At 35.1% G+C, this 24,860-nt stretch overlaps 1 protein-coding gene across 1 annotated transcript; it reads left to right on the top strand.

Moving 5' to 3' along the window:
* Positions 1-924: 924 nt before the first annotated feature.
* BTBD8 (BTB domain containing 8) lies at positions 925-24,860 on the top strand. The gene is made up of 15 exons (XM_029083703.1): positions 925-1,147; positions 2,268-2,385; positions 5,444-5,533; positions 7,705-7,785; positions 8,523-8,619; positions 9,257-9,345; positions 9,559-9,661; positions 13,299-13,481; positions 14,344-14,481; positions 15,587-15,716; positions 18,273-18,334; positions 19,406-20,042; positions 20,378-20,465; positions 21,021-21,160; positions 22,282-24,860. Exons 1-15 carry the CDS (start codon positions 925-927, stop codon positions 24,651-24,653), a joined length of 4,551 nt encoding a protein of 1,516 aa, XP_028939536.1. The 3' UTR covers positions 24,654-24,860.

Raw genomic sequence — 24,860 nt, 5'->3', positions numbered from 1 at the left:
TGCAGATCTGTAAATACATGTCTGCTAAATTCAAAGTAACTGTAGCTCTTCTGTTAAGCTTTGCTAACTTCATCTATATGGTATGAAACCACTGATAAAGCACGTTATCTGTTCACATTGACTTATTAAGGCTCTGTTAAGTTACTGGAGTGCAGGAGCTTTCTATAAATATGAGATCTTTGCAGTCACAGACTGTGGGCTTTGTTAACCTTTCCAGATCTTGAGCCAAAAATAAGCTGGTGAAACAGATTGGAAAAGTGGGAAGCTGGAATTACTATATGGGCAAAGTGAAAGCTCTTCAGTAATCTTAACTGCAAATTTCCCTGCCTTCAAGCACTTCCTTTGAAGTTAAATTTATAAGTCTAATACCATGCATTTATACCTGTATTGCTATACCATGCTTATTTATTTGTACTTGTAACCTTCATGTTAGAAGATTTTTCTGGTTTGGGGTTTGTAAATTTTTTTATATTAAAGAACAATCAAATGCCTTTTCTAGGTCATACTAAGATTTATAAATCAGTCATCTGTCATTACTGATATAGCTTGCTTCTGCTTTTGCCAGTCAATGATTATAGTAGATGAGCTGTAGAGCAGAGAGAAGTTTCTTTAATTAAAAAAGAAAAGTGAGGGAGAGAAATCTTTGTTCCTTTTAACCCGGTATTACATTTTACTTGTAATGCTTGTTTATGCTTTTTCAAGCATTGCAAAAATATGTTTTCCAGACATACAGTTTTAAAAAGGGGGGTTTTATTATTAAGCACTGTAGAGTCCTGCTTTTGAGTCATGAACTTTGTTAGACAAAAAAATGTCATTTTTTTGTTTGTTTTGATCAATTAAAAAATAACAGGAGTAAACTTAGTGTCATCTTCTAGGCTTGTATACTCATCTGATAAAAATCTTAAAGAAACTGAGGAGCTGGCTATGATGAAAAAAGTATTTGAACCCGAATTAATACAAGAAAACAACACTGCTGCTCTTCAGAACACTCAAACAAATGTAACTTGTCTTGGAGATGGCCAAAGAAAGCCTGTTGATCAGAATGCTCCAAGTGGAACTGCGCAGAAAGAAGTTGCTCGTTCATCTTGTATTGAAGAGGAAATTCCAGACGTAGTCGTTGATGCAGAAAGCAATAAAGCTACTGTAGGTAGGTTTTTCTTTAAGTTCTTTTGTTTGGGGTTTTTGTTTTTAAATAATTATCCAAAGACTTACACAGATGTCAAAATGCAGGTAAAGATTAAAGCTATTGTTGTAACAGCTTACACAGGTATTCTTTGCTATGGCCTACCTCATTCTGTTCCATGAAAAAAAGAATTGCTACCAAAGTTTGGCAGAGCAGTTCCCAGCCAGTGCGTAGCATAATAAATCTGATTGCACTTGCCAGACTGAAGAATGTTCATCAGCATTGTGTCCCATCTTTTCTCTGTAGTACAGCAAACTTGAGTCCTCACCAAGTGATAGGATAAGAGGAAATGGCCTCAGGTTGCAACAAGGAAAGTTAGACTGGATATTAGGAAGAATTGCTTTACTGAAAGGGTTCTCAGGGATTGGAACGGGTTGCCAGGGCAGTGGTGGAGTCCCCATCTCTGGAGGTATTTAGGAGTTGTACAGACATAGTGCTTAGGGACATGGTTTGGTTGGAGACTTGTCAGTGCTAGGTTAGGAAATTTTGTGATTCTGTGATTTCTACAGAGGAGAACCTCTCTATTCCTTTCCTTTTCTATCAGATTACACTAGTTCCAATGTTGTTTTATGAGGACTTTGGAAATTTTCAGAATCTTCCATGCTACAACTGTGAATGAAATAAGTAACATGAGGAAATGTGAAACTGCATCTACACCAGAGGTGTTGGCTGCTACAGCTGTGTCAGTAAGATAGGATCAAGCAACAAATCTGTTCAGGCAGAAGCTTGTAGCACTACATGACCCTGAACTTCTTCAGAGTCTACTTTTTTTTAATGCAGAGATAACAGATCTCTGTAAAAAAAAAAAATGAACTGACTACATAACCTTATGAAATAATAACTAGCACTTCTGTAGATATCAAATATGAAGCATTGGTCGAATTTCCGATATCTTTAGTCCAAACAAGAAGTAAAATGCAAGATATGGAAAACCTTTCAATGACAATTCCAGCTTGAATATGCACTATTGGAAATTTTCATTATGTCAGATTCTTCTTTTCAAATATTTTAAGTTGTCTGTGTACTGTCAATAGTCTAGGTTACACCAGACAAAATGAAAATGGCTATTCCTCCCCATCTGCAGGTAATATCAAACTAGAAACTGCATCCGAGTTAGGAGAAGACTTAATGATGCTCTACAAGAAGTGCTGTTGTCCAGATATTAATATTTGCATAGAAGGCAAAGATTTTCAAGCTCACAGGTACATAAGTATTTATTGTAAAGTTTTTCAACCAAAATCCTTCCAGTATAAAACACTGCTGGTACTGTACATCTATAGTAAATTATTGCTCATGCTGTTATCTAGCTGTGAACCATTATAGTTTTTAGGTCTTATGTGAGAAGGGGTCATACTTTGATACTAATTACATTTTTTTATTTCCTTCACCTATTGTGAAAACAATTGTGTTTTTAGCACTTCTAAGATTGCCATTGTAAACTGATATAAAGAGTATATACTAATGTGTCAATACTGTGTAGGTTTTCTTTGCTAACCTTCTTTTTAAATCTGTGCTCTCGGAAGAAAATGAAAAATCTATTAATAAACTATTCAGCTATTAATGCTGAAAAAAATTACCATACCAGTAGAAAATTTCAGGAGTAGTCATTTTTTTTCCTGCTCTTCAGAATCTGTGCATATAGCATCTGATTTTAATGTCATTATTTCAGTCATGTAGATGTAAAGATTGTCAGCAGCTTTCATTACATCTAAAGTCCAAGACCATTTAAGAACTTTGTCTTACTGGACTTCTGTAGCTTGGGAAAGCAAATTAAAGCGTCAGCACCGGTCCTTGTACCTTTGATATGAGTCTGTTTGCACTTGAGATAGCAAACTAAACAGCTTGTATTTTGTTCCCTTTGAGTATGTAAATAACTGAGAGATACTATAAAAAAACCTCCACTATTTTTAGTATTTTCTCAACTCAAAACCAATGGGGAGGTTATATTCCTGACACTACAAATGCCTTTACAGAAGATATGTCATAGTAGTTTATAAGGGGGGGGCAGTGTTTCATTTTTTTTATATATAACTGAATTAGGATATATACTAAATTTCTAGAATGTAGTGTTGTTAGGCATGTTTTTTTCTCCTGGTCTACACTATAAGACAACATGTTCTCAGGTTCATAACTTTGAGAAACAAATACTTTAATGCAAAAAGAAAGTCAACAATAAGATTCCATCAGCAGAGCTTCCTTGATTTAGCCCACTTACTGCCTGGAGCAATGCATCTCATCTACCCAACATCAAAAATACAGCAGTAAATCACAGAGAAAACAAGGACGTTCTGAAACAGGCACAAGACTTGCTTGATTTAGTACTGCATCATGTGAGCAGTAGGAGTGAATAAGGGAAATCTAAATTTGGGTATGCTTGTGGTAAAAGCACCAGTATGATTGATTTATTTTAAGGGTTTTTTTTAAGTTCTCAAACAGGAAACAGTTTAAGCCCCCACCTTCTCCCACTCATTTATCTCTATTCCTTACTTTCTCACGAAGTCCTATGAACTTCCAGTAGACTTCACAGTGCGAGCAGCAGTGCTCTGAGAGTGTGCCAAGTTATGTCTCCCTAGTGCTGTGTTGTATTCTTATGGAGCTTTGAGTGGAGCAACTCAGTTCAGTAATAAACCTGTGGCACAAACCATGATGGTAGGAAAGTACAGATAAATTTACTTCAAATTCATTTGGATCTCCATGTATTTTATAAGTTAAAATTCTATCAGTGTAAATTTAGGTAATATATACTTGTCCATATTCTACTGAGTAGCCATCTTATTTAAAATGAGTCTTTGAAATATCCACTTCAGCTATGCCTGTGCAGTTGATCTAGCCCTGTTCATTCCTAAAATTTATTTGGAAGAGGATGACTAAATTGGAGATAGTGTATTTCATATCTCCATGATATAATGTTACTGTATCTTATAAAAACAAGATCATGTCTGTATTCAGAATTTCACATACTCAAAGTTGTGATGTGTAAGCTATTTACATGTGGAAATATTTCACTGAGATATGAAACATTCTCTAAAAGCTTCATTATTATTATTGCTGGATGAATCACAGGAGGAATGTGCGAGGAGTTCCTAATTTAAAGTATGGAGGCTTCTGAAGCAGGAGGAGGAAAGAGATGATATTCCAGAATATATAATGACTAGAAAAGAGACCATAAATAGCATCCTTCTTACTTCTTCCTATGCAAAATGAAAGTGCTTTGAAACATTTTAAGAGCCAACAAATACATGTAAAAGAAAGGATTCTCATGGCTCATACAACATGACTTTTTCTGCTGCAGGAAATCCATGACATAAAGTAATTCTATAACTAATAGGGAGCTTCATAAGTGTCAGGGAAAAAATTGTATTTACGTGAATATTATCTATTTCTGCAGTAGCCTAGATAAGGTGTATAAAGGCTAAACACTATAACTGGTGTAAATCTGGAAGGCTGGAATCAGAAAGCAATTTTTATCCATTGTCTTCTCTTCCTTTTTGCCCTTCCATTTCTGCCTTAAGAAGCTCCTGTTGCAAAGGTTTTCTCATCTGTTTTTTTGAAGACTGTGATACTGGGGGTGATACTGAGCTACACAGACTACTGGTCTGGGGTTTCTTTATTGTCTTTGGTGGAAGTAGTAGTAAATCGGCTTAGCTCCTTTATGACCAGTTATGCCTTTTAAATATACAAGGGTAATAAGTCTAAACAGAAGTAACTGATAGCTCTTCTCAAGTAGTGCTGGAAACACATCATGTTGTTATATCATATGTTAGTATCAAGTTTGGTTGACTTTTAGGATGTGCTGGTAGGTTGGCCAGTCACTTTTAAGTAAGAGAAGTTTTATACTTCTCTTTTCAATTTAATAATTTTACATTTTGTAGTATAAAAAGTATTTAAGAAATTCGGGATATAATTATTTGGCTAAAAGGGGGCTGTATAAACAAGGTTATTTATTGATATTTGATAAATAAAACAGAATAAATAAATTTGCAATTTTATATTATATAAAAGGAAAGTGCTTGTGATAATAATTTTCTCTGTGTGAATGTCAAAGTCATACTAGAAACAAACTTTAACTGAGAAATTTAGAATACTGTTGTTTTTTTTCTTTAGCATATTTTGAAATTCCAAACGTACTGGAAAAAAAGGCATGCAGTATACAGATGACACCGTAATGCATAAAGGGCAAAGATTTAAGTCAATGTTATCAGAAAGTCTCATAATAAATATTCGTATCTAGTGGAGTAATGTTTACTTTTTCTCTCTCAGGGCCATTTTATGTGCCAGATCTAGTTACTTTGCTGCTATGCTGAGTGGAAGTTGGGCTGAAAGCTCCCAAGAGCACATCACTCTTCAAGGGTAAGTGTTGTCTTTGCAAGTCGTGTGGGAGCAAAGGTAGGCAATTTAAAATCACAGCAAGTATGTAACAACTGTGCTGTGTATAGAGCTCTGAAGATTAATATGCCTTGGCACTTTTCTTCAACCTGATACATTCCCTGAGTACTGTTTTGACTGTAGGATGAAACAGCATGTGTAGTGTTATTTGTTAGTATTGTCAGAGGGTTCAGGGAAGAAGTCTTTTTCATCAGCAGAAGAGTACTAATCCTTTTTTGTAGAGTATGCTTTAGTATTCACAGTCTATTTTACAGTTCTCTCAGTTCATGTTGTACATGTCATGAAAAGCATTATGAATGTCTGAACAGTGTAATTTATTTTCATACCTATTTGTACAATAGGAGCATATTTACAATGTAAAGACAAATAAACAATTACATTTCTTAAGTAGCGTTTAATAATGATATTTCAGCATCATACATTAAACCAATTTTGACTACTGTGCTTGTTCGCAATGGCTTTCTGTGTGAGAGCTGAAAATAATGGATCTGTCAGTGTAGGATGAATATCTAAGGCTTTCTAGATAAACTGGGGACTGCCAGGTTAGTTCTTTTCAGTATCAGAAAAATCAATGTAAATATATTAAATTTTCTTTAAAAGCTAACTAGCTACTGACACATGTTAGCTTTTTTAGTTCAGGCATGAGAGCTGGCTGGCTCAGCTTTCTTCAGAGAGAACTGCATACCTTATGGTGTTGCAAAATATAATTGCTTTGTGCTAATATAAAATTGCTTGGACAAGTGATACCTTGTCATATTTTCATGATACTAGTTTTCTGTCAGGGTAAGAATAGTGCTGCAAAATCAGGAAGGTTATCTGTTGATTTGGTTTTACATTCCTAATCCTTATAAAGCAATACAGTTTTAATTGATTCCTTAGCTTTTATGCTATACATAGCATGTTTGAGAGGCTGATAGTCAACAATTACTCTGCTATTTACACTTCTCTCCCTGTAATTGATTTCTATATGGCTAAGAAATTTTCATCTCTATTTTTCAGTAGTAGCATTCTCCTGAGATGCACTTAATCTTTATATGAATATATTCTCATGCCAGTGTCTCATAATTTCTGTTATTAAGAATCATATCCATTTATTTTACCTTTTCAGTTCAGTTTTCTTGGTGCAGATTTCCATGCAGTCTTTTTAAACACTTATAAGTACATATGGCTTATTCTGAAATAATGAAAATACTGCCTAAGATAACAGCTGTCAAGACTGTGGGGAAACTCTTTCTTGCTGATTTTATGGCTATCATGGACAAATACATAGACAACTGTTGATTTTGCTTCTTGGCCTGTTGCAACCTTTTTTTTTCTTTTGTTTTTAGCCATCAATGTCAGTTGCTTAAACATGTCTAATATTTTAAAGGGTCTTAGCTCAATCTGCATGACTATATTCCTTTTATACTAACGTAGACAGCACTTGTGTGTTCTGAAGACTGCACACCAAGACATATGCACATAATTATACAATAATGTATTGTTCAGGAGATCGTGTCCACCATTTAAAACAGATATTCAGTGCTTTTTCCTGTTATGCTGCTGGGACGTTGCAAGGATGCAAACACAACTCTGTGCAGAAATTCTATATTTCTTAATCTGAATCTAGGCATAAAGACTTTATCTAAATATTTTGAGATGCAGCATTCCTACTAGCATTGTAGTAAAACTATTAAATGTAATTTATTGTGGGAAAAGCTTAAATCTATTCCTAAAATCAAGAATTAAAGATAATTATTTTAAAACAATTGTTAAATATATAGTTGCTTAATAATTTATTTATTACTAGTAAAGAGCTTGGAAATTATGAAAAAAAATCCTTCCTGCATATTATTGGTGTAAATAATCTAGATACTAGTATTAGTCTGCTTCTGACATTTTCAAACATTTAAAGTATTACAAGGTTTCAGCAAGACTATCGAGTAGCAAAATTCACCCCAAATATAGTCCATTTAGATATTTTTACATTGCAGTAATCTTGAAAATAGCTTTAATTTTATCCAACCATTTACCTTGCATTCACAGAACGGCTGGATGATGTATCAGCCGTTTGACCAACTTCCTTAGGCTAAGAAATGTGATAGGTTTTATTCTGGATATGTCTTTATTTGTAATTTTTTTTTTCTTTTTTGCAGCATAAGCCACATAGAAATGAGTGTCATCTTGCATTTTATATATGGAGGTATTCTGGACTTTCCAGACAAAGTTGATGTTGGGTACATGTCAATTTTAATTACTGTTAGTTTGTGCTTGTTCTGCATTTTCTCAGTTAAAAGTCAAAAGGAAAATTCTTCATGTACTATAAATAAGACAAAGATGTCAAGTATAATGATCATTACACCTAAACATACTTGTAGAAATTCCAAAAATAAAGCTGTTGAAAAAATCTTGTTTATTTGGCAGCTACTGGAAAAGGTGGGCCAGATATTTTTGGAATATTACATAAGGAGAGTGAAAAACAGGAGGGTGTTTTATACCAAAATAATTCCTAGTTTGCCTGTACCTTCCTTTTAGTTTTCAAAATAATATGTACAATGTGTGGTAATATATAATACTTAATATTTGGAATTTCTTTTTAAATAATCATTTGCGTTGATGCGAAGGCTAAGCAGTCAGTCTTAGATCCATAAAAGATTATATACAGCAACTGATGTAAATGTTGGCATTTTCTTCTGGGATAGTTTTTAATCAGTTTTATACATAATCCTGAATTACTGAAGTAAGTTCTGAAATGTGTGAACTGTTCCCTGAAACCACTTATATATTAGCTATTGAACTCTGCCACTGAATATTAAAACACTACAATTTCTTAATGTTAAAAATTGTTGTTCAAAGCTTATCTATCTAAAATTAAAATATGGAATTGTTTATAATATGCCCCAATGTCAATGTTTAGGTAATGAATTGATATAGAAAATAAATTGTTTTTCATATGCTACTGCTTTCTCTTTAGTCGCATCTTGGGCATTGCAGATATGTATGGGCTAGATGGGCTGAAAGAAGTGGCTATCTACATTCTGAAAAGAGATTACTGCAATTTTTTCCAAAAGGTATGTCAGTTCTTATGCTACTTCGTGAACTGTAAAGCCTAAGAAGAATGTTCATTTTATTACTACACATCACACTGATGAGATACTTAACAACTGTGTGGTCCAAGTGTTACCTTAAGTTAACAGACCCTATTCTTCTGTGTACATCTGCTAAATTCACTGGGATTGATGGTGGGGGTCAGACCTCTGGTATCATCCACCTATTCATAGAGGCTTGTAAACCACAGCTCATGAAGAGCAGTATTCCATATCATCAATTCAATATACACATGGAGTATAATTTAATACATTCCATTCTATATGTAATTGTTCTTAATAGGAATGTGCAATACTATATATTTGCATATCAGATTTCATGGGCATGTATTTAAGAAAATATTTCTCTTCAATTAAAATGAGTTTAACAACAAACAACTGCTTAAAGTTGAGCATTTTCATGCATTAGGCTCACTAGGCTGAGTGCTACTTTATTGACATGTATGGAAGCAGATTACTTCCCTGTTCTTCATAAAGGCAAATAAACTTAAACACCACGGCAGATAACAGCACTTCTGTTTGAACTGAAGATTTTGTACTTCTATACAGTTTCTGTAAGTCTGAATGTACAATAATTGTGATAATTTGCTAACAACTCTAGCCTGTTCCTGGAAAACAGCAACCTGTACTAGAATGCATGGCTATTGCTCATTCATTGGGAGTGGAAAACCTATATGCTGCTTGCATGAAGTAAGTAAAATAAATTATAGTTTATGTTTTTCTTTTCTCTGCTTTCTGTTGAAATTATTTTACTTTGCAAGATTGGGTTTATTTTGTCATAAAAAATGTTCACATTTTAAACACTTTTTTCTTCACAATACTTTAAAAGTATCGCTGATGCTAACAGGTGAAGACAGAACATTTGTCATCTTCCTTACCTAAGAAAGGTTCTTTTTTCAACAGATGGGTAGGAAAACATTTTGCAAAATGTTTGTCAGAGAGAAGCTTTGCCAGTTTACCTACTGAACTTCAGAACAACTGTCTTGTTATGTTGATTAACTCTTTGGTAAGTAGTATATAGTGTTTCTATAAAAAATACAGCAATGTAATTTTTTTTTCCTTATTTAGCTGTGCAATGTAATTAAAGAAATAATAAATACAGTATTTTAAATCTGTAGTACACTTATGCTATGTAAAATTCCCATTAAAATAACTATTTAAAAACAGATTTTGATGTGTAGATGTCATTGTTATGCTTCTTGGCACACAGTCAAGTGATAATCACATCCAAGTCCAGCATAATAATACAAAATAAGGTCATGAAACACAGCTATGACAACATAGCACAGTGAGGAACAGCGAATTGCCATATCAGTTTCTATGTTAGGTGGCAGCATACATCATTTGTGATGGCCTTTTCCTCTTTGCCTATATTCTAATTCAGAAAAAATGTACTTTTTTCAGACTTCAAGTGATCACTGGCTATCAGTGATCACAAGCCATTTGTTTACAGGCAAGCTGACTTTTCAAAACTAAAGTAACAGTATAGTATACATATCTTCTACTTTTCAGATAACAGTACTGAATTGGTCCCGTCAAAGCTCAGCATTCATTTTTTGTGGCACATAATTACATTGCTCCAATTTAGATCTGCCTAAATGTAAATACTTTCTAATAGTGTTTCTGTATAAAACTACCCTCAGAGCTGACTTAAAAGTAACTGATTTGAACTGGACCTGTTCACAGAAATTAGGTCCAGTAATTAGACTGCAAATACACGGAATTGTAACAGAGATAGGAAGAACAGGTAAAGGAGCTGAAGGTAAGCTTGTACGTACAGCTGCTGCCAAGCATGACTGTATGTGTATGTGACTGTAATGTGGATTGGCATACACAAAGTTTAATCTGGCCAGCCCAGGTAACGTTCACAGGATGATTTTGGTTCTAGCACACCCCAGACAGCTAAATATGTGATGTCTCATAGATCTCATGCTGAAGTCCTTGTCCCCCATGTCTCTCTTACTGTTGTTTTCCAAACTAAATAGCTCAGGTATGGCTACCCACTCTGCCAAAGATACCCCTAGTTCAGGAGATGTACTCTTAAGTGGTTCTGGCCAAGAACTACCCCTCATTGAAAGGGATGTGAAGGCTTCTTGGAACTGTTTTTTCTCAGGACTCCTTTGATGGAACTTACCCCATCAAGCGCTGAGGCCAGCAGGTCAGCTGTGAGTGGTGGCTGCTACTGCATATTCCAGTGAAAGCCTGAAAAACAAGAGATTTCAGAGCTATGTGGCTGTACCAAGAGAAGCTTGAGAGTATCCACACTTAAAAAAACCAAACAGTCCTTCTACCAGAATGCCTTATTTCTAACAGAATAAAGGTAGTAGCTATAGCTCTGAAGATACGAGGTGTTCTGCCATTACCTTAGATCAGCATACTCAGTTGTTCCTAGAATATATACATAGCTTTGTATGTCATCTATTGTATAAATATTTGTGAAGTTTTAAGTAAGATTTTCAGGATTATAGATCAGTTCATTCTGATCTATAGATGTCCATAGTTACACCACCACCCATCTCCAAACTAGCTCAGGTGTGTCATGTAGACAAGAGTGTACCAGGCCTTCCTTCCTCTCTGTGCCTATTATATCAAGATGCTGTGGTTACAGTTTGTGCTGAAATACCTGAGCTATCTTTAAGGTACCAGCATTTGCAGAACAGTGTGGTACTTGGTTCTGCTCCAGCTGTGTACCCAGCTTCTCTGGATGATTTTTGCAGTCTGGACTAAAGTGTATTTTGGTTCCCATTTTACCGATTTAAAATTTGTGTTGGTAGGTCTTTGCAAGATTCACTGATATTTTGTGGACTGAAGCCTAGAAAGCTTTTAGAATTGCAAAATTAAAAAATAAAGCTTAGGTCTCTTCTGCCTGCATGATCATTTAACTCTGAGCTCTTACGACACCCACTCCAAAAACTTATGGAATTCCCAGTGAAGTTTTTCACAATCTGTAAAAATTCTTTCTCCTTGGGGGAGAAAGAAGGTCTAACATTAATTTTGCAGGGGCTACTTTATGTTTTACAATCCTCGTTTCTCTGCTGCTACAGTTCTCTGCTATAAAAACTTTTTAACAGTTGTACCCAGTTAGACAGGATGACTCTACTGATCCTTTCATTTACACATCTTGGAAATGTAAAACCTAGTTACTGTGGGGCAGCCCTTTAGGGGAAGAAAAGGTGCAAAGAAAAGGAGATTGCTGATGGGAAAATCTCTGGGAAGCCACAAGGATAAACATAGAAACATTAAAATGGCAGTGCAATTTAAAACACTGTGCATGTACCTATCCCTGGTGTCTAAACTACATGCAATAAAATTACCATTGTTTTTAGATAAGTGAAGTGGACTCCACTTTAGAATGGTTGGAGGAAAAATATAACAAGAGAAGTAGAATTCAGTTAGAGCTACTTCTACAAAGTGCTGATTTAATTAGAAGTCAATGAAGGCATTTTGTATTTCACTGGAAGTGTCTAATGGAAGTAAATGCTTATTGCCTTGTGAGCAGGGGCTGAATTCTGGACAATCAAAAAGCTTGTAACTGAGTCCAGTGGGAGCAAGATCAAACCATGAGCATATACTTAATCCGTAATTTTTGTTATATGCATAGAAGCAAACTGGTTTTGCCCACAGATGAGTAAAACAAAATAAAATTTAAAAATAGCTGAACAATGGATGGCCAGATTTTATTTTTTACCTAAAATATGCACGAAGAAAATCCCTGCTTTCTACTTTGCAAAGGAAAACATGATTACAATCTGAATTTACAGTAGGGGTTTTTGTGTCAAATATTTATCTGAATTGTTGCTTTCTCCAGTGTTACTGATCTTGCTGCATAATTTATCAGTGACCTGCTAGGTCATGTTGAGTAGACCTTTCAGTCCATTCTAATGTGGATAACAACAAATTGCAAGTTCTTTTTAAGTGATGTGTTAGCCAGTAGAAGTTGCCCTCGGGTATTGTGCTGATGAGGGAATGCATATACTTAAGACAAGTATGAAAGAACTAAAGTCACAGACTAGAGGAATAAATAGTAGGAAATCTGTTTGCTTGTTTGAAATGTAACTATAAACATATCAGTTAATGTTTCTTAGAGAAATGCTAGACAACGAAGAGGGTAAGTTCAGTTAAAACTCCATCTAGGAAGACAAATATTTGATGTCTGACTCCTTTAAATAAAGCAAAAGGACTCGTAACTATGAAAATGCTTGGGTATTTATGTATCCCAAACACTAGGCCACCCACACACACCTAAAACTTTCATTACCCGCTTTATTCAATAATTTATTACATTTTTCAGTCACTTAAAAGGTTTTTCTTTATTCAGTTTCTCCTGTTAACATTTGCCTTATTTTGTTCAGGATTGCAGTATATAATGACACACAGTTGAAAAAATACAATAAAGCTTACTGAAAACTTTACTGCCTGACTTCAGAAGGCAGAACACAACCAGTAGATTTTTCTTTTTTCTGCTTTAGTTTCAAAGGTAGGTACAGTGCTCAGAATTATCAAAATCCAAATTTACTTAAAGAAGGGAAATTAATACATAACTGGATCCTTGTGTTCAGTAACTGAACAGAAGCTGTTTTACGAACAGCAGTTCTTTAGGTGATTACTTGGCAACAGGCTAATTTCTGTTTTTATTTTAAAAGAACCACAAGAATGCTGCTTTCCTTTTGATGGAGAGTGACCGGCTCATCAATAGTCTGCCGCAAGTAAAATGGACAGAGACAGCTGTGGCCTTGGCATCTAGGCTACAGGAAGAATGTGTAACATTTATTGTGGCAAACTTCCTACACGTAGTACAAAGTGAAGGCTTCTCTATTTTGTTGCAGGTAAAAGTGCCCTCAAGTTACTGTATGCTTCCAAAAAGAAATTGAATTATATCACACTTTGGATAATTCAGGCTGCTAAATAATCAAAATAGTTTCATCTTCTGCCTTAAAGTACAATTCTATGGAAAATTTATTTTTTTTTAAATAAGCAGTGATAAGTTGGGGTGGGGTGGGGGGGCATGGGGGATTTTTTTCGGTGTTGTTTTAAGGCATATTAATACTTTGATGTGCAGGTGATAGTGCATTCAGGCTATGTGCCTCAGTAAAGCAAAAGTTCCAGTGAGGTCCCTTCCAATCCCTAACATTCTGTGATTCTGTGTGATTCTGTGAATTTAGTGGAACAGTTTCTGTGTTGCAAAGAGATAAGTATATACATAAGCTTCAAAAAAGCTTTCAGACCCATAGGCCAGCATGTACATGCAAGAATGATTATGAATATTACCAGTATACTCAAAATTCTACTGATTTTTGTTGCGAGTTGCAACAATATGTCAGTGCTTCAGGTCCTGGTGAAAACATCTAGCTGGTTCATTTCACCCATGAAAATTTTTTAATATGCATAGAGGTTTAAAAAAATAAAAAGAGAGAGGGTAAAACTTTGTCTCTGAATTGAGAGTTGCACATGACTGTAAATTCATCACAGTGTGCTTGTTCCTAAAATTTGGGTTAGCCAGAGGCCTCAGGAAGATTTGCTAGAGGCCTGGAGAGGGATGGGCTTATGGAATGGATACAAAGGAAGATGCTCAGCTTTGAAATACCTCCTGCACAGTGTGATAGCAGACCCTCTCTGCTCAGTAATAATGCTTGTGCATACAAAGTACACCCTTTTGTTTTCAACGGCTGCCTTTTGTTGTTTCCTCAGGCACAGGCAATGAGCAGCAAACCTGACCTTCTAGAACTAATTTTTAATGCACTTGAAAAAAGTATTAATAATGAAAATAGCTGCTTTCTTCTGGTAGCTGTGGATATGTTGTTGGACTCCACAAATGTGAAGGAGATGGTAGGTTTTTCAATGTGCAGTGTTTTAGGAAAAACTATCCTCATGTTGTTTCATGTAATGGTTCAAATCAGATGATGTGGTTTCAGCTCAGTCCTGCAGCTGGGGTCACCCAGAAAAGCATCTGCATAAATCCAAGGTCTTGTTGGAAGTGCAGAAAATGTTGGCATTTGTTTACTGGATATTAACACTTTTTTCTTTTAAAGAGAAACCTTATCTATAGCAATAAAAAAAATTATTGTGTATTACTGAGAATGTAAGACCCATGGGCACCACTGTTCTGTTGTTCTCTACTATCACTTTAATTTTGTGGTGAGAAAATACTTACCAAAATGTTGCATTGCCTTAAACTTAGAGGTGAATAGAGCTTATTCTTTTTCTCTCTATGTATCTTCCCCTCTCTTTTTGTAAAAGTCACAGCTACGTTTGCTTTTGTCTAAGACTGTCCTCTGAAACAAGGACTGCCTCTTAAATCTAGTGTATGTATTGTGAACTGGGGGGAGTTGTCAGTCTCTGTTGTCAGTGTATGCAATATGCCATGTACATCTGCACAGTCTAAATAATTACATTTAGGCTGTGGTTGACTAATGCTGGGGATAATTCATGAATAATATGACATACTGATTAAAATCCAGAATGATGCTACAAGCAAAGAATTAAAAATAAATGCAGAATGAATTACTGCAATCTGGTACTATTGCGGATCTTCTTGGTAAAAGCAATGAAAATTTAATCAGATACATTATTTTTCCCTAGAGTATTTGACCTTGTTGTGACACAGCTGACAGTAAAGAGCTATTATGGGGTTCTTTTTTTTTTTTAAAAAAAAAAGGGAAAGAAAAAGAAAAGGAAGGAAAAAAGAGCAATGTGGCATTTTCTAGTGCTGTAGTATGCCTTGAAAGTGACTTGGTTTTAAAGTATTGTAAAAATTACTGTGGTGGGCAATAATCCTTCAAAAACAGTATCTCCATCTCCCAGGCCGTTATAAAATATAAGTGATGACATCATTGATCTAGCTTAGGGAGTAAGTAGATTCTGAAAGGAATAATGACTGGTTGCTATGACAATATGCCCCTCGCCAGCTGCTGATTTGTTACTTGAACAACAGGGTTTTACGTGCAAGATCCAGGCTCTGCGTGATAAGCTCTGGGTCTTCCTGGTTCAGTCTTTTTATGCTGTTCGTCACACAGAAAGCTGGAAGCTGATGAGGCCAGACCATCAACAGAAAATACAAGCAGGTATGTCTGGCATCAAATGGCATTAGAATTTTGTAGCAATCTGTTTAGTAGATAAAATGTAGGGGTTATTATGGAGCCAGATACAAATTAAAGCAAAATTTGTGATGCTCTAGGTTTCTGAAACGGTATTTTAGAACAGAAGCGTGACAGCATGCTTAGCTAGTTTCAGACATGAAAATCAGTAAGTCATTTTCTGTGAAAAGTCTCCCCTGCTTTTCTTTTTAGGCGTGTATAGAATGGGAACCAAAACCATGTAGATTGATTCCGTTCTTGTTTACAGCTACTCTAAATTATTGAAAATACTGCAGTAGGATTAAAAACCTTATCTGTCTCATTTTTAAGGAGATAAGCACCGTGGATTAATTAAATTTGCATAAAGCAGATTATCCATTCTATGAACTCATTTATAATTTTCTACATAATGTAAAAATATTGCTTGTCTCTTGCATAATGCCTGTCTCGTGCACGGGGAGTAAATGCAGAGAGCTTTACTTCACAGTTGATTGGTATTGTGATATTGTGCATGCTGCTGCAGAGAGCCCCTAAGGAGCTGCATACTGTTCTCTCAAAATTTTAACGGGCAGCACTTCCAACAAAAAGGAGTTTTTGTTCTGAACATTTCTTTGTTTTGAAGTACCCAAGTATTCTGAGGGTGAAGAACTGATGATGGAGTTCAGGTTATGGATGAATATTAGCTTTGACAGTACAGTGTTAGAAAAGAATGTGTTAAGACTTTTCTAAAATCAAATCACTTTGGATTCAAAGGAGAAATAAACGTTTTGGTGTCCTTTTTGTTAAAGATGTTAGTAGCTGGGATATGATAGTTATAAAATTGCTTACACCTACAGATAGATGAAAATTTTATTCTACAATTACATGCTGAAAGAAAGATGCAGTGACAGTCTTTCTAAGTGTGCTTTAGGGATGCAGTCAAATAACATCTCGCTGCTACTGTATAAAACAGGTTTATGATTTCTTTCTGAATTATGAAATCCTTCAGAAGCTGAGGAGCTGGCTTTAGAAACAAGAGTGGGTTTTTCTGTTTTGGGGTGGTTTATTTCTAGAATGATTGTGTTCTTATTGTAAATAATGTTTAGGCTACTATGCACTAGTGCTTTCAATACAAAAATATTTAAGATTGGGGTGTGCCTTACTTGTCCAAACTCCATTTAGCCAGATACTGTTTTGTTTTCTTTTAGATTAAATTACAACTCAGAACTAGCATACATTTTATAAATAAACAGATAGGCTGAAATGTTTGCATAAATTATCTGCTTTTAATTATAGGCAAAGTGATCACACAATACTGGTAGACAAATTTTAATCTTCAGGTGAAAGATGTCTAGGATAACTTAAATCAACTTTCAGCATAAAGATTTCTCATTGTAGTTTATCTTCTAGAGATTTAACCTATATAGAATTAGAAGGCTGTAACAGAGGAGGAAAAATGCCAAAGATGACAGATGATATTGTGGGGGTTTTCATTCACAACATGTCTTGTGTTTTCTTTAGGAACAAGTTTATATGGATTTTGTCTTAATATATTGGTATGCATTAATGTGCAGAGTCATTGCTAGAAAAAGGATTAGATCCCTGGGGTGCCATTTTCAGCATACCTTTTGTGTGATTTTTACAGACCTATATAAAAATTATTTTAAGTATCTTAAATTCATTAGAATTTTTGTTTGTGTTACACGTGGATACATTTTTTGGATGTATCAATAGTATCTCAGACTATGAGGCAGTGAATGCTTACATTTTTTAATACAGTTTTTGGAAAACCTTTTTTCAGCTGAAACATTAGTACAAACAAAAATGAAACCTTACTGATTCTGGGACTGTACAGAGTCTATAAATATCCTTTTTGTATTCTACAAGCGCAATTGATTTAAAGGCTTTATTGAAAAATGCTTCCATCCAGAGTAGACCAGTCAAAAAAAAAAAAAAATAAAAGGCATTCACTGCCTCACTGCCTGATAATTCCACATGACAATCACAGGGACTCTCATGACATTACACTGCATGCTATCTAAAGATGTACTGTGATCTTGCTGTGTACATTTAGATATTTTGACTTTACCACTTTTGAAAACTTTATTAATTTACTTCAATGTAATTAATCTATTCTTTAAATAATATAAATAAATATTCTATAAATTACAGTACACCATTTAAAAGTAATTAGTTCTCTAAATATGAAGGTCTCTCTCTTTTGTAAATTGTACACACTTTCAAAGGTCTCTGCACTGCAAGCTTTAAGTGAGCTAAGATTTGATAAACATAAGTGTCTTACTATGGAAATGGGGAAACAGAAGAGTTAAACTTGCTTATGGCCATGTGACCTCATTACAGATACCACATTTTTTGTTCTGAACATAAATCCATGTATTTCCACTTAACATTTGCCATGTCCCCAAAATTAGCCTTTGTAGAATAATTACAGGACCCAAAGAACTGCTTTTGGATTTCAGATGATGTTAACTGAGTAGGCTGGCTTGTCTTCTGTCTCCCTTCTTTCTTGCTAAATAATAAAGAAACTGCTTGTTCCTTTTACAGCTGCATTTGACAAGGGTGATGACCGAAGACTTGGCAAAAAACCTGTATTCAGTAGTTCTCAGGTAAACATTTATATCCAAACACTAAAAATACTCAAGGAGCTTGCAAACAAAACTATTTTCATAATGTGTTTTAAATTCAATATTAATTTGTCACATTATTGAATGGAACTTGCTTTTGAAAAACTTGTAGGTTTTTTTGGTGAACTGTTATTTTTGCAGAACCAGTAATGTCCATTACTGGAAACATCTTAGGACTGAGCCTATGCTCTGCTACATTTTCAAAGAGATAAGCTCAAATAAAAGACAGGAATTTGTGTTCAGATCTCACATTCCCCTGTTGCTATGTAATGAAACTCATCTGTTTCCCAAAGCAAATGGTTTGCTACTGAGCTAATGAATCCCTGCTACTATCACAAGCCACCACAGCAGTCAGTCTGTTACACTCTCTGCCCTGAAAAAATATTTTTCAGTGCCCTTAACAACTCTTCTGTTGAGACTCACATTCAAAACTACATTATTATTTGGTAGAAAAACAGTACAGGTTTCACATGATTTGACAATCTTGGATAAATTGCAATGACACTGGTCTCACAAAGACCATTTCACGTACTTAATTTTCCATGTTTCAGTATATGTCTTTACCTGAGAGAAGGAATTAATATTGTCACTTACCTGGTAGATACACTGTTGGTAATGGTTAAAAACATCGTATGTGTTGTATTATTTTTTTATGTTTGTAATAATTCATAGTCTTTATTCCTCTTTGGAAAATATGCACACATAACTCAAAAAAAAAATTTCTTACTTCAGCAGATGCTAATAGTAGAAATAAATATTAGAGTAATTTGTCCAAAGTAAAAGTAAAACTCTACTTAGATATTTCTATATGCCCTATGATATTTACTAGGCACTCTCGTTATTTCTGGTACTTTTGTGTCTTTGAAAGCCAGCAATCTGAGCTTTTCTTTTTTTTTTTTTTTTTTAATCACTTCTATGCTGAATCTTGTTGCTTTAGATACATGTACTACTTCAAAAGTAGCTGTGTTACAGAAATTAAAGATTATGGATAGTTTGCTGTTATAAATGTCTTCTGTTTGTCTTGTTTTGTTTTCTTATGCTTTTTTTTTCTAGCTAAACAAATCTATTACTGAATCTGTTGGTATAAAGAGTACTTCCTGGACAGAACACAGCAAGAAAGATTGCTGGGGAGATTCTTCCACTAATCAGGATAAAATGAAATCTGATGGATTAGGAGCATCTGGACATACATCAAGCACCAATAGAAACACTGTTAATAAGGCTTCAAAGCATGAGGATATAAAGGGGAAAGATGGCAAAAAAATAGTTTCCAAGATTACTAAGGATTCAAAACCTGGGGAAAAAGCTGTTTCACCAAAGGCTAAAGCTGTTATAAAGACAAAAATAGAAAATAATGGAAATGTGAAGGCTGAAAGCATGCTTACCAAGCAAGATATAGAAAAGACATCATCTGCAAGTGGACAAAAAAATTCAGGACCTGGCAAAGGACTAAAGAACCATGAAGGAAAAATTGCAGGTGCCAGACCTAAAGTGCTGACAGTAACCTCAAGTGTGCAGATCAAAACAAAACCGTTGAAAAAAACCACGGGAAAGGAATCTCCCTCCTTAGTGACTGTGGCAGGAACTTCCAGCAAGACAGCAAACTCAAGCATAGATATCCAGACTGCCAGCGAACAGACAGAGGAACCCAAAGAGGATAAATCGGTAGAGGAAGGGAAAAAACAGACTGGTAATTTTTTTTTTTTTTATAATTCCCCTTCTGCTTTGTCCCAGACTGGCCATATACTGAAAACCAGCCTGGGAAGCTCTAAAAAAATCTACTATATATTGGTAAGAGTCACTTTTTCCCCTGTAAATTAATATTAACTTGAGATAAGAATATTAAATTTCTTCTCTGTTAACTGACTTTATTTTATGATCAACTGATAGCCATATAAAATGCTAAATGTTTTACAAGTTTAGCATCTGTGCTGCTTTCAATAGCTGATATATATCATAATTTTTTCTGTACTTATATGCAATGCATTTACCCCTATAATTAACTTTGAATTTACTTCACAATAGTGAAAACAAAGTCACCTATGAAGACACCAAACGGAGTCATCAACAAAAAGAAAAAGACTGAGCTTGAGGCTAATATCACAACAAGCAGGTATGTTATGCTGCTTTACACATATATATATGTGTGTGTGTGTGTGTTTTTGTGAGAAAAAGTTTCAGGTGAACTATTAAACTTACTGTTAAGTCAATGTGTTCTTTTTAATGTGAGAATGGTTGTCTATTGCATGTTATCAGCAAAGCAATTTGAGTTGGCTATTGGAAAACTTGCTGTAAAGATGAAATTGGTTTGGCTTTTGTGTTGGATTGTTTCATGCTAATCTTATTAAAATTGTTATAGGTCATTCAGAATTCTGCACACTGGAACAGTTAATGACTACACAAGGTGTTGTAAACTTATCCTTTCTGGGATAGCTTAGATTAAACTGGCCAGGAAGACAGCTGAAAATTGTGAAATGGGTTATTTATATATGTGTGTAAATATATATCTACACATATACATTTTATTAGCAAAAAGTGTACCTTTAGGTTGCATTTTCAATGTTCATGTATGTGTGCATATTAAAACATATACATTGTTTTTTTAAATAGAATTAAACATTTCTAGATCTTAAGCTTGGAAATAATGGATGTAATAATTTCTTTGCAGTCTGACAAAAAAATCAACTGGAAAAGGGTGTAATGAACAAAATGTACAAGCTGTCCTAAAGAAAAAAGGGAATGTGAGTAGCAATTCCTCAGGACAGCAAAAGGCTCAAAACACACCTACCAGTTCTCCCAAGAACCAAGGTAAAGCTTCAAACACCAATTAAACAATCTGCCATTACTATGCAAAGCTTTGTCTTTTTTTGGTGTTGTGGCTTTGGGGTTTTTTTAGTGCAAGCACTCGGCAAAATCTGAACAATTCTGTTTATTTTGGTGACAATCCTAAACTGTAAAATGCAAATTAATGTGCATAAACTTTTGAAATATTAAAAGATGGTCTTCCCTGTCAAATGGTGTTTTCTTCTGCTTGTCTAACGTGCTTTGCAGTGTCTTTATTTGCTGATCTGCTGCAGTTGAACCATGACTGAATTAAACAGAAATTCTGTAGGTCAAGCATTTATAATATGCATCAAAGATCTGGACTGCAGACTTCTTTATGAACTGTTAGTTTAAGCTTCCCTTTTTTGGTGATCCCCTCTAGAGGTAGCACTACTGATACTGACCTACCCCACAAATGAATACCTGATTTCAACAGCTATTTATATCAAGTGTGGGAAATGACATTTCCACAGAGGAAACCCTGCTTTATAAAAATACATAGTGTTAAGGATAGAGCTCTTTTTAATCCTGTTTGGACTTGGCACTTACTGGTGGGGGGCAATGAATATTCAAGTTCTATTATCTTAAATGCATTATGATATAGAAAATACAGATCCTGTCAATTTATGGTCATTAAAGATCTTGCAGTATTTTCTGACTGAGCAGGGATATTAATTCTGGTATTCTAATCACATTATGACTAATTTAATTATTTTCTGCCTACTTTCATTTCCTCTACAATATAAATAGAACACAGTACTCATCACTTCCTGTGCTAAGCTGCTGTGCAGTGTTTCTGTGCGCTATTAGACAGCTGCTGCTTTCTACTGCAGTGATGACTGCTTCAGTTACAGGTTGAAGTAATTCCTTTATTTATAGTCCATAAAGTGCTTTAGTTTTAAAGATAGTATGTAAATACCAGATGGTATTTATGTCTAGTATTTGTTTAAGATCTCAATTCTTAATTTTTTAACAAGCCTTAAATCCTTTAGTTACATAAAATGTTGAGTAACTTGCTTCTCAACATAAACTCTAACATAAATTTGATTAATATAACTTGACTAGCATATACAATCTTTATAGTCTTTTTTTCTTCCGTTTGTTAGGACCTCAGGGGGAGTCTCCAAATTCACTGAAATCAGGAATGTCTCCAAAACATAATGAAGAAAAAAATGTGCTACAACATCTGGTTCAGACAACAATCTCAGAAAAACAACCTTCAGCCAAGAAGAAGAGTGTTAAGCAGTCACAAACACCAGTAGCAAAAGCCACTGCAAAAATAACACCTAAAACTCCGGTTCCATCAAAGCATGCTGAGATTATTAATAATAAAGACCCAAAGCCGAAAACAGCTGGGCAATCTGTATTAAAATCTCAGTCCTCTGCCCAAAAACATTCAAGGAGTGAATCTCCTGTTGTCCAGAAGAATGTGCACATCTCTGAGCACAGAAGTTCAGGACAGAAACTTGAAAAAAACATGGCTGATGCTGTGGCAGGTCACCTGCATGACAATAACGAATGCTTTTCTGCAAAGCAAAGTGAATCTTTAAAATCTGTGATGGAAAGTAGCAGTGAAGATAAACTGCTGGAGTCCTGTCAGCCCAATAAAGAAAAATTATCAGATCATTCTGAAAACGTGGAATACAAAATACAAGCAGATTCTTCTTCTGTAATTACAGAAGAAACTATTCCTAAACTGGCTGTTTCACAGCAAAATGAAATGGAAGCAAGACAAATCTGTGGCGATCAGATTGGAATTAAACAGATTGAAGATACAGAGAAAGATGATAATACAGCTGAATTTCACTGTCATGCACAGTCTTCCAGTGATGGATTCTCAGACTTTTCCAAGGAAACCAATCAAAAGGCTACTGCTTCAGGAGAACTCGTGAAACATTCAAAAGCAACAGAAGTCTGTACTGAACAAAGTGATAAATTAAACTCTGAAACAGGTTTTAACTATGGTGAAAATGCTGTACCAAGCTTTTCCAGAACAATAACCAATAAAGAGGATGAGACATCATCATCTCTGATTCATATGGAGGGATTTCTTACAGGTGAGGAGCTGTGTGATCCATCAACCTTGACTGAATACCAATCAGTTACAGCAGATTTAGATGATGTTTCAGAATGTTCCACAGAACAAATAACAGAAAAATACTCACCTAGTTACACAGAGCCTATGGATCCTACAGAAATGCCAGAAAACCATGAAAATGCAGAAATTCCCTTCATGGACCACTGGAGTACTGCTGCACTAGATCCAAAAGAGAGTCCTGAATCAGATACTGGCAGTGCAACCACATCCTCTGATGATATAAAACCAAGATCAGAAGATTATGATGCTGGAGGCTCTCAGGATGATGAAGGATCTAATGAAAGAGGGATTTCTAAATGCAGCACCATGTTATGCCATGATTTTCTTGGAAGAAGCAGCAGTGACACCAGTACACCTGAGGAATTAAAAATTTATGACAGCAGCCTAAGAATAGAAGTGAAAATGAAAAAAGAGGGTTCTGATCTCTTCCGTGTTAATTCAACGAGTGATGATGAAATACCAAGAAAAAGACCTGAAGTTTGGTCCCATCAAGAAAGTGCAAGGACCAATACGAGAGAAAACAAAAGTTCTACTTTTGGCAATGCACAGTTTACTCAGGAAGCAGACCAAGTTTCTTCTTCTGCTGATGAAACAGAAGATGACAGATCTGAAGCAGAGAATGTTGCAGAAAACTTTCCTCCATCAAATGTTCCTACTCAGCAGTTCCAAGGAATTGATAATTTAGCTTTTGAAGATGCAACAGAAAATGACACTGCAAATCAAGAGTTTTCCAAAACTAAAAATTTCAAACGATCTGTTTTACTTTCAGTAGATGAATGTGAAGAATTGGGATCTGATGACCGAGTGGAAACTCATACTTCACATCAGCATTCAATAGATTCTCTCACTCCCTCAGAAGTATTTGACAGTGTTTCACAAGAGCAGCGTGGAAAGACTTTTTATTCAAGATACTCACTGGAAATTGAAGATGGATTCCTGGATTACAAACAGCATAAAGACAGAGACAATAGATCGGATAAAAGTGAAAGTTCTCTCCTACATCTTCATGGCACTGAAATACCAGGGAAGGAGAATCAAGGTGCTTCACTGACTGAACAAAATTGCCCAGACAAAGTGTATTTAGCAGCTAGTCCATGTCCAGGAGAAAAACAAAAAGTAAATATGAAGAATGAGGTGGCTAGTGAATTTCACCAGTGCAATAAATACTTAGACAATGATGCAAAATCTCAAGAAAGACCATGTCATTTGGATCTTCATCAGAGAGAAACTAACTCTGATGTGCAAAAGAGCTGCTCTGCAAAACCCTTAGAAGCCAGTAAGAATCAGATACTGACTCAGGAAGGTCCAGTGAGAGACCAGCAACCAGCAACTACTGAAAGCGCTAATACTGATTTACTTCCAGGTAATGTACAGAAATAGAAACATTCAGTAATTCCAAACCAAATTAATAGGGAAAGCTTTGGCAATTTGTCTGGGATTGAATCCTGAACTGAAGTAATTTTGGCTGAAACTATATTAAATTTAAATATTTTTAAGTATTTCACTTGGGTAGAGAATGCTTGTCTGTTTGAAATATCCGTCAATACCCTGCTGTTCAATGAGGAACTTGACTATAAGAAAAGAGAT

Source organism: Antrostomus carolinensis, unplaced genomic scaffold (assembly GCF_000700745.2).
Source record: "Antrostomus carolinensis isolate BGI_N321 unplaced genomic scaffold, ASM70074v2 scaffold37632, whole genome shotgun sequence".
NCBI lineage: Eukaryota > Metazoa > Chordata > Aves > Caprimulgiformes > Caprimulgidae > Antrostomus > Antrostomus carolinensis.
The sequence above is the reverse complement of the archived record's forward strand: the minus strand, read 5'-3'. Positions and strand labels throughout refer to the sequence as shown.

Coding starts and splice junctions, on each gene's coding strand:
- BTBD8 (XM_029083703.1), top strand. CDS start 925: ATGATGAAAAAAGTATTTGAACCCGAATTAATACAAGAAAACAACACT. Junction 7,786..8,522: donor CCAGACAAAGTTGATGTTGG/GTACATGTCAAT, acceptor CTTTCTCTTTAG/TCGCATCTTGGGCATTGCAG. Junction 8,620..9,256: donor ACTGCAATTTTTTCCAAAAG/GTATGTCAGTTC, acceptor TAACAACTCTAG/CCTGTTCCTGGAAAACAGCA.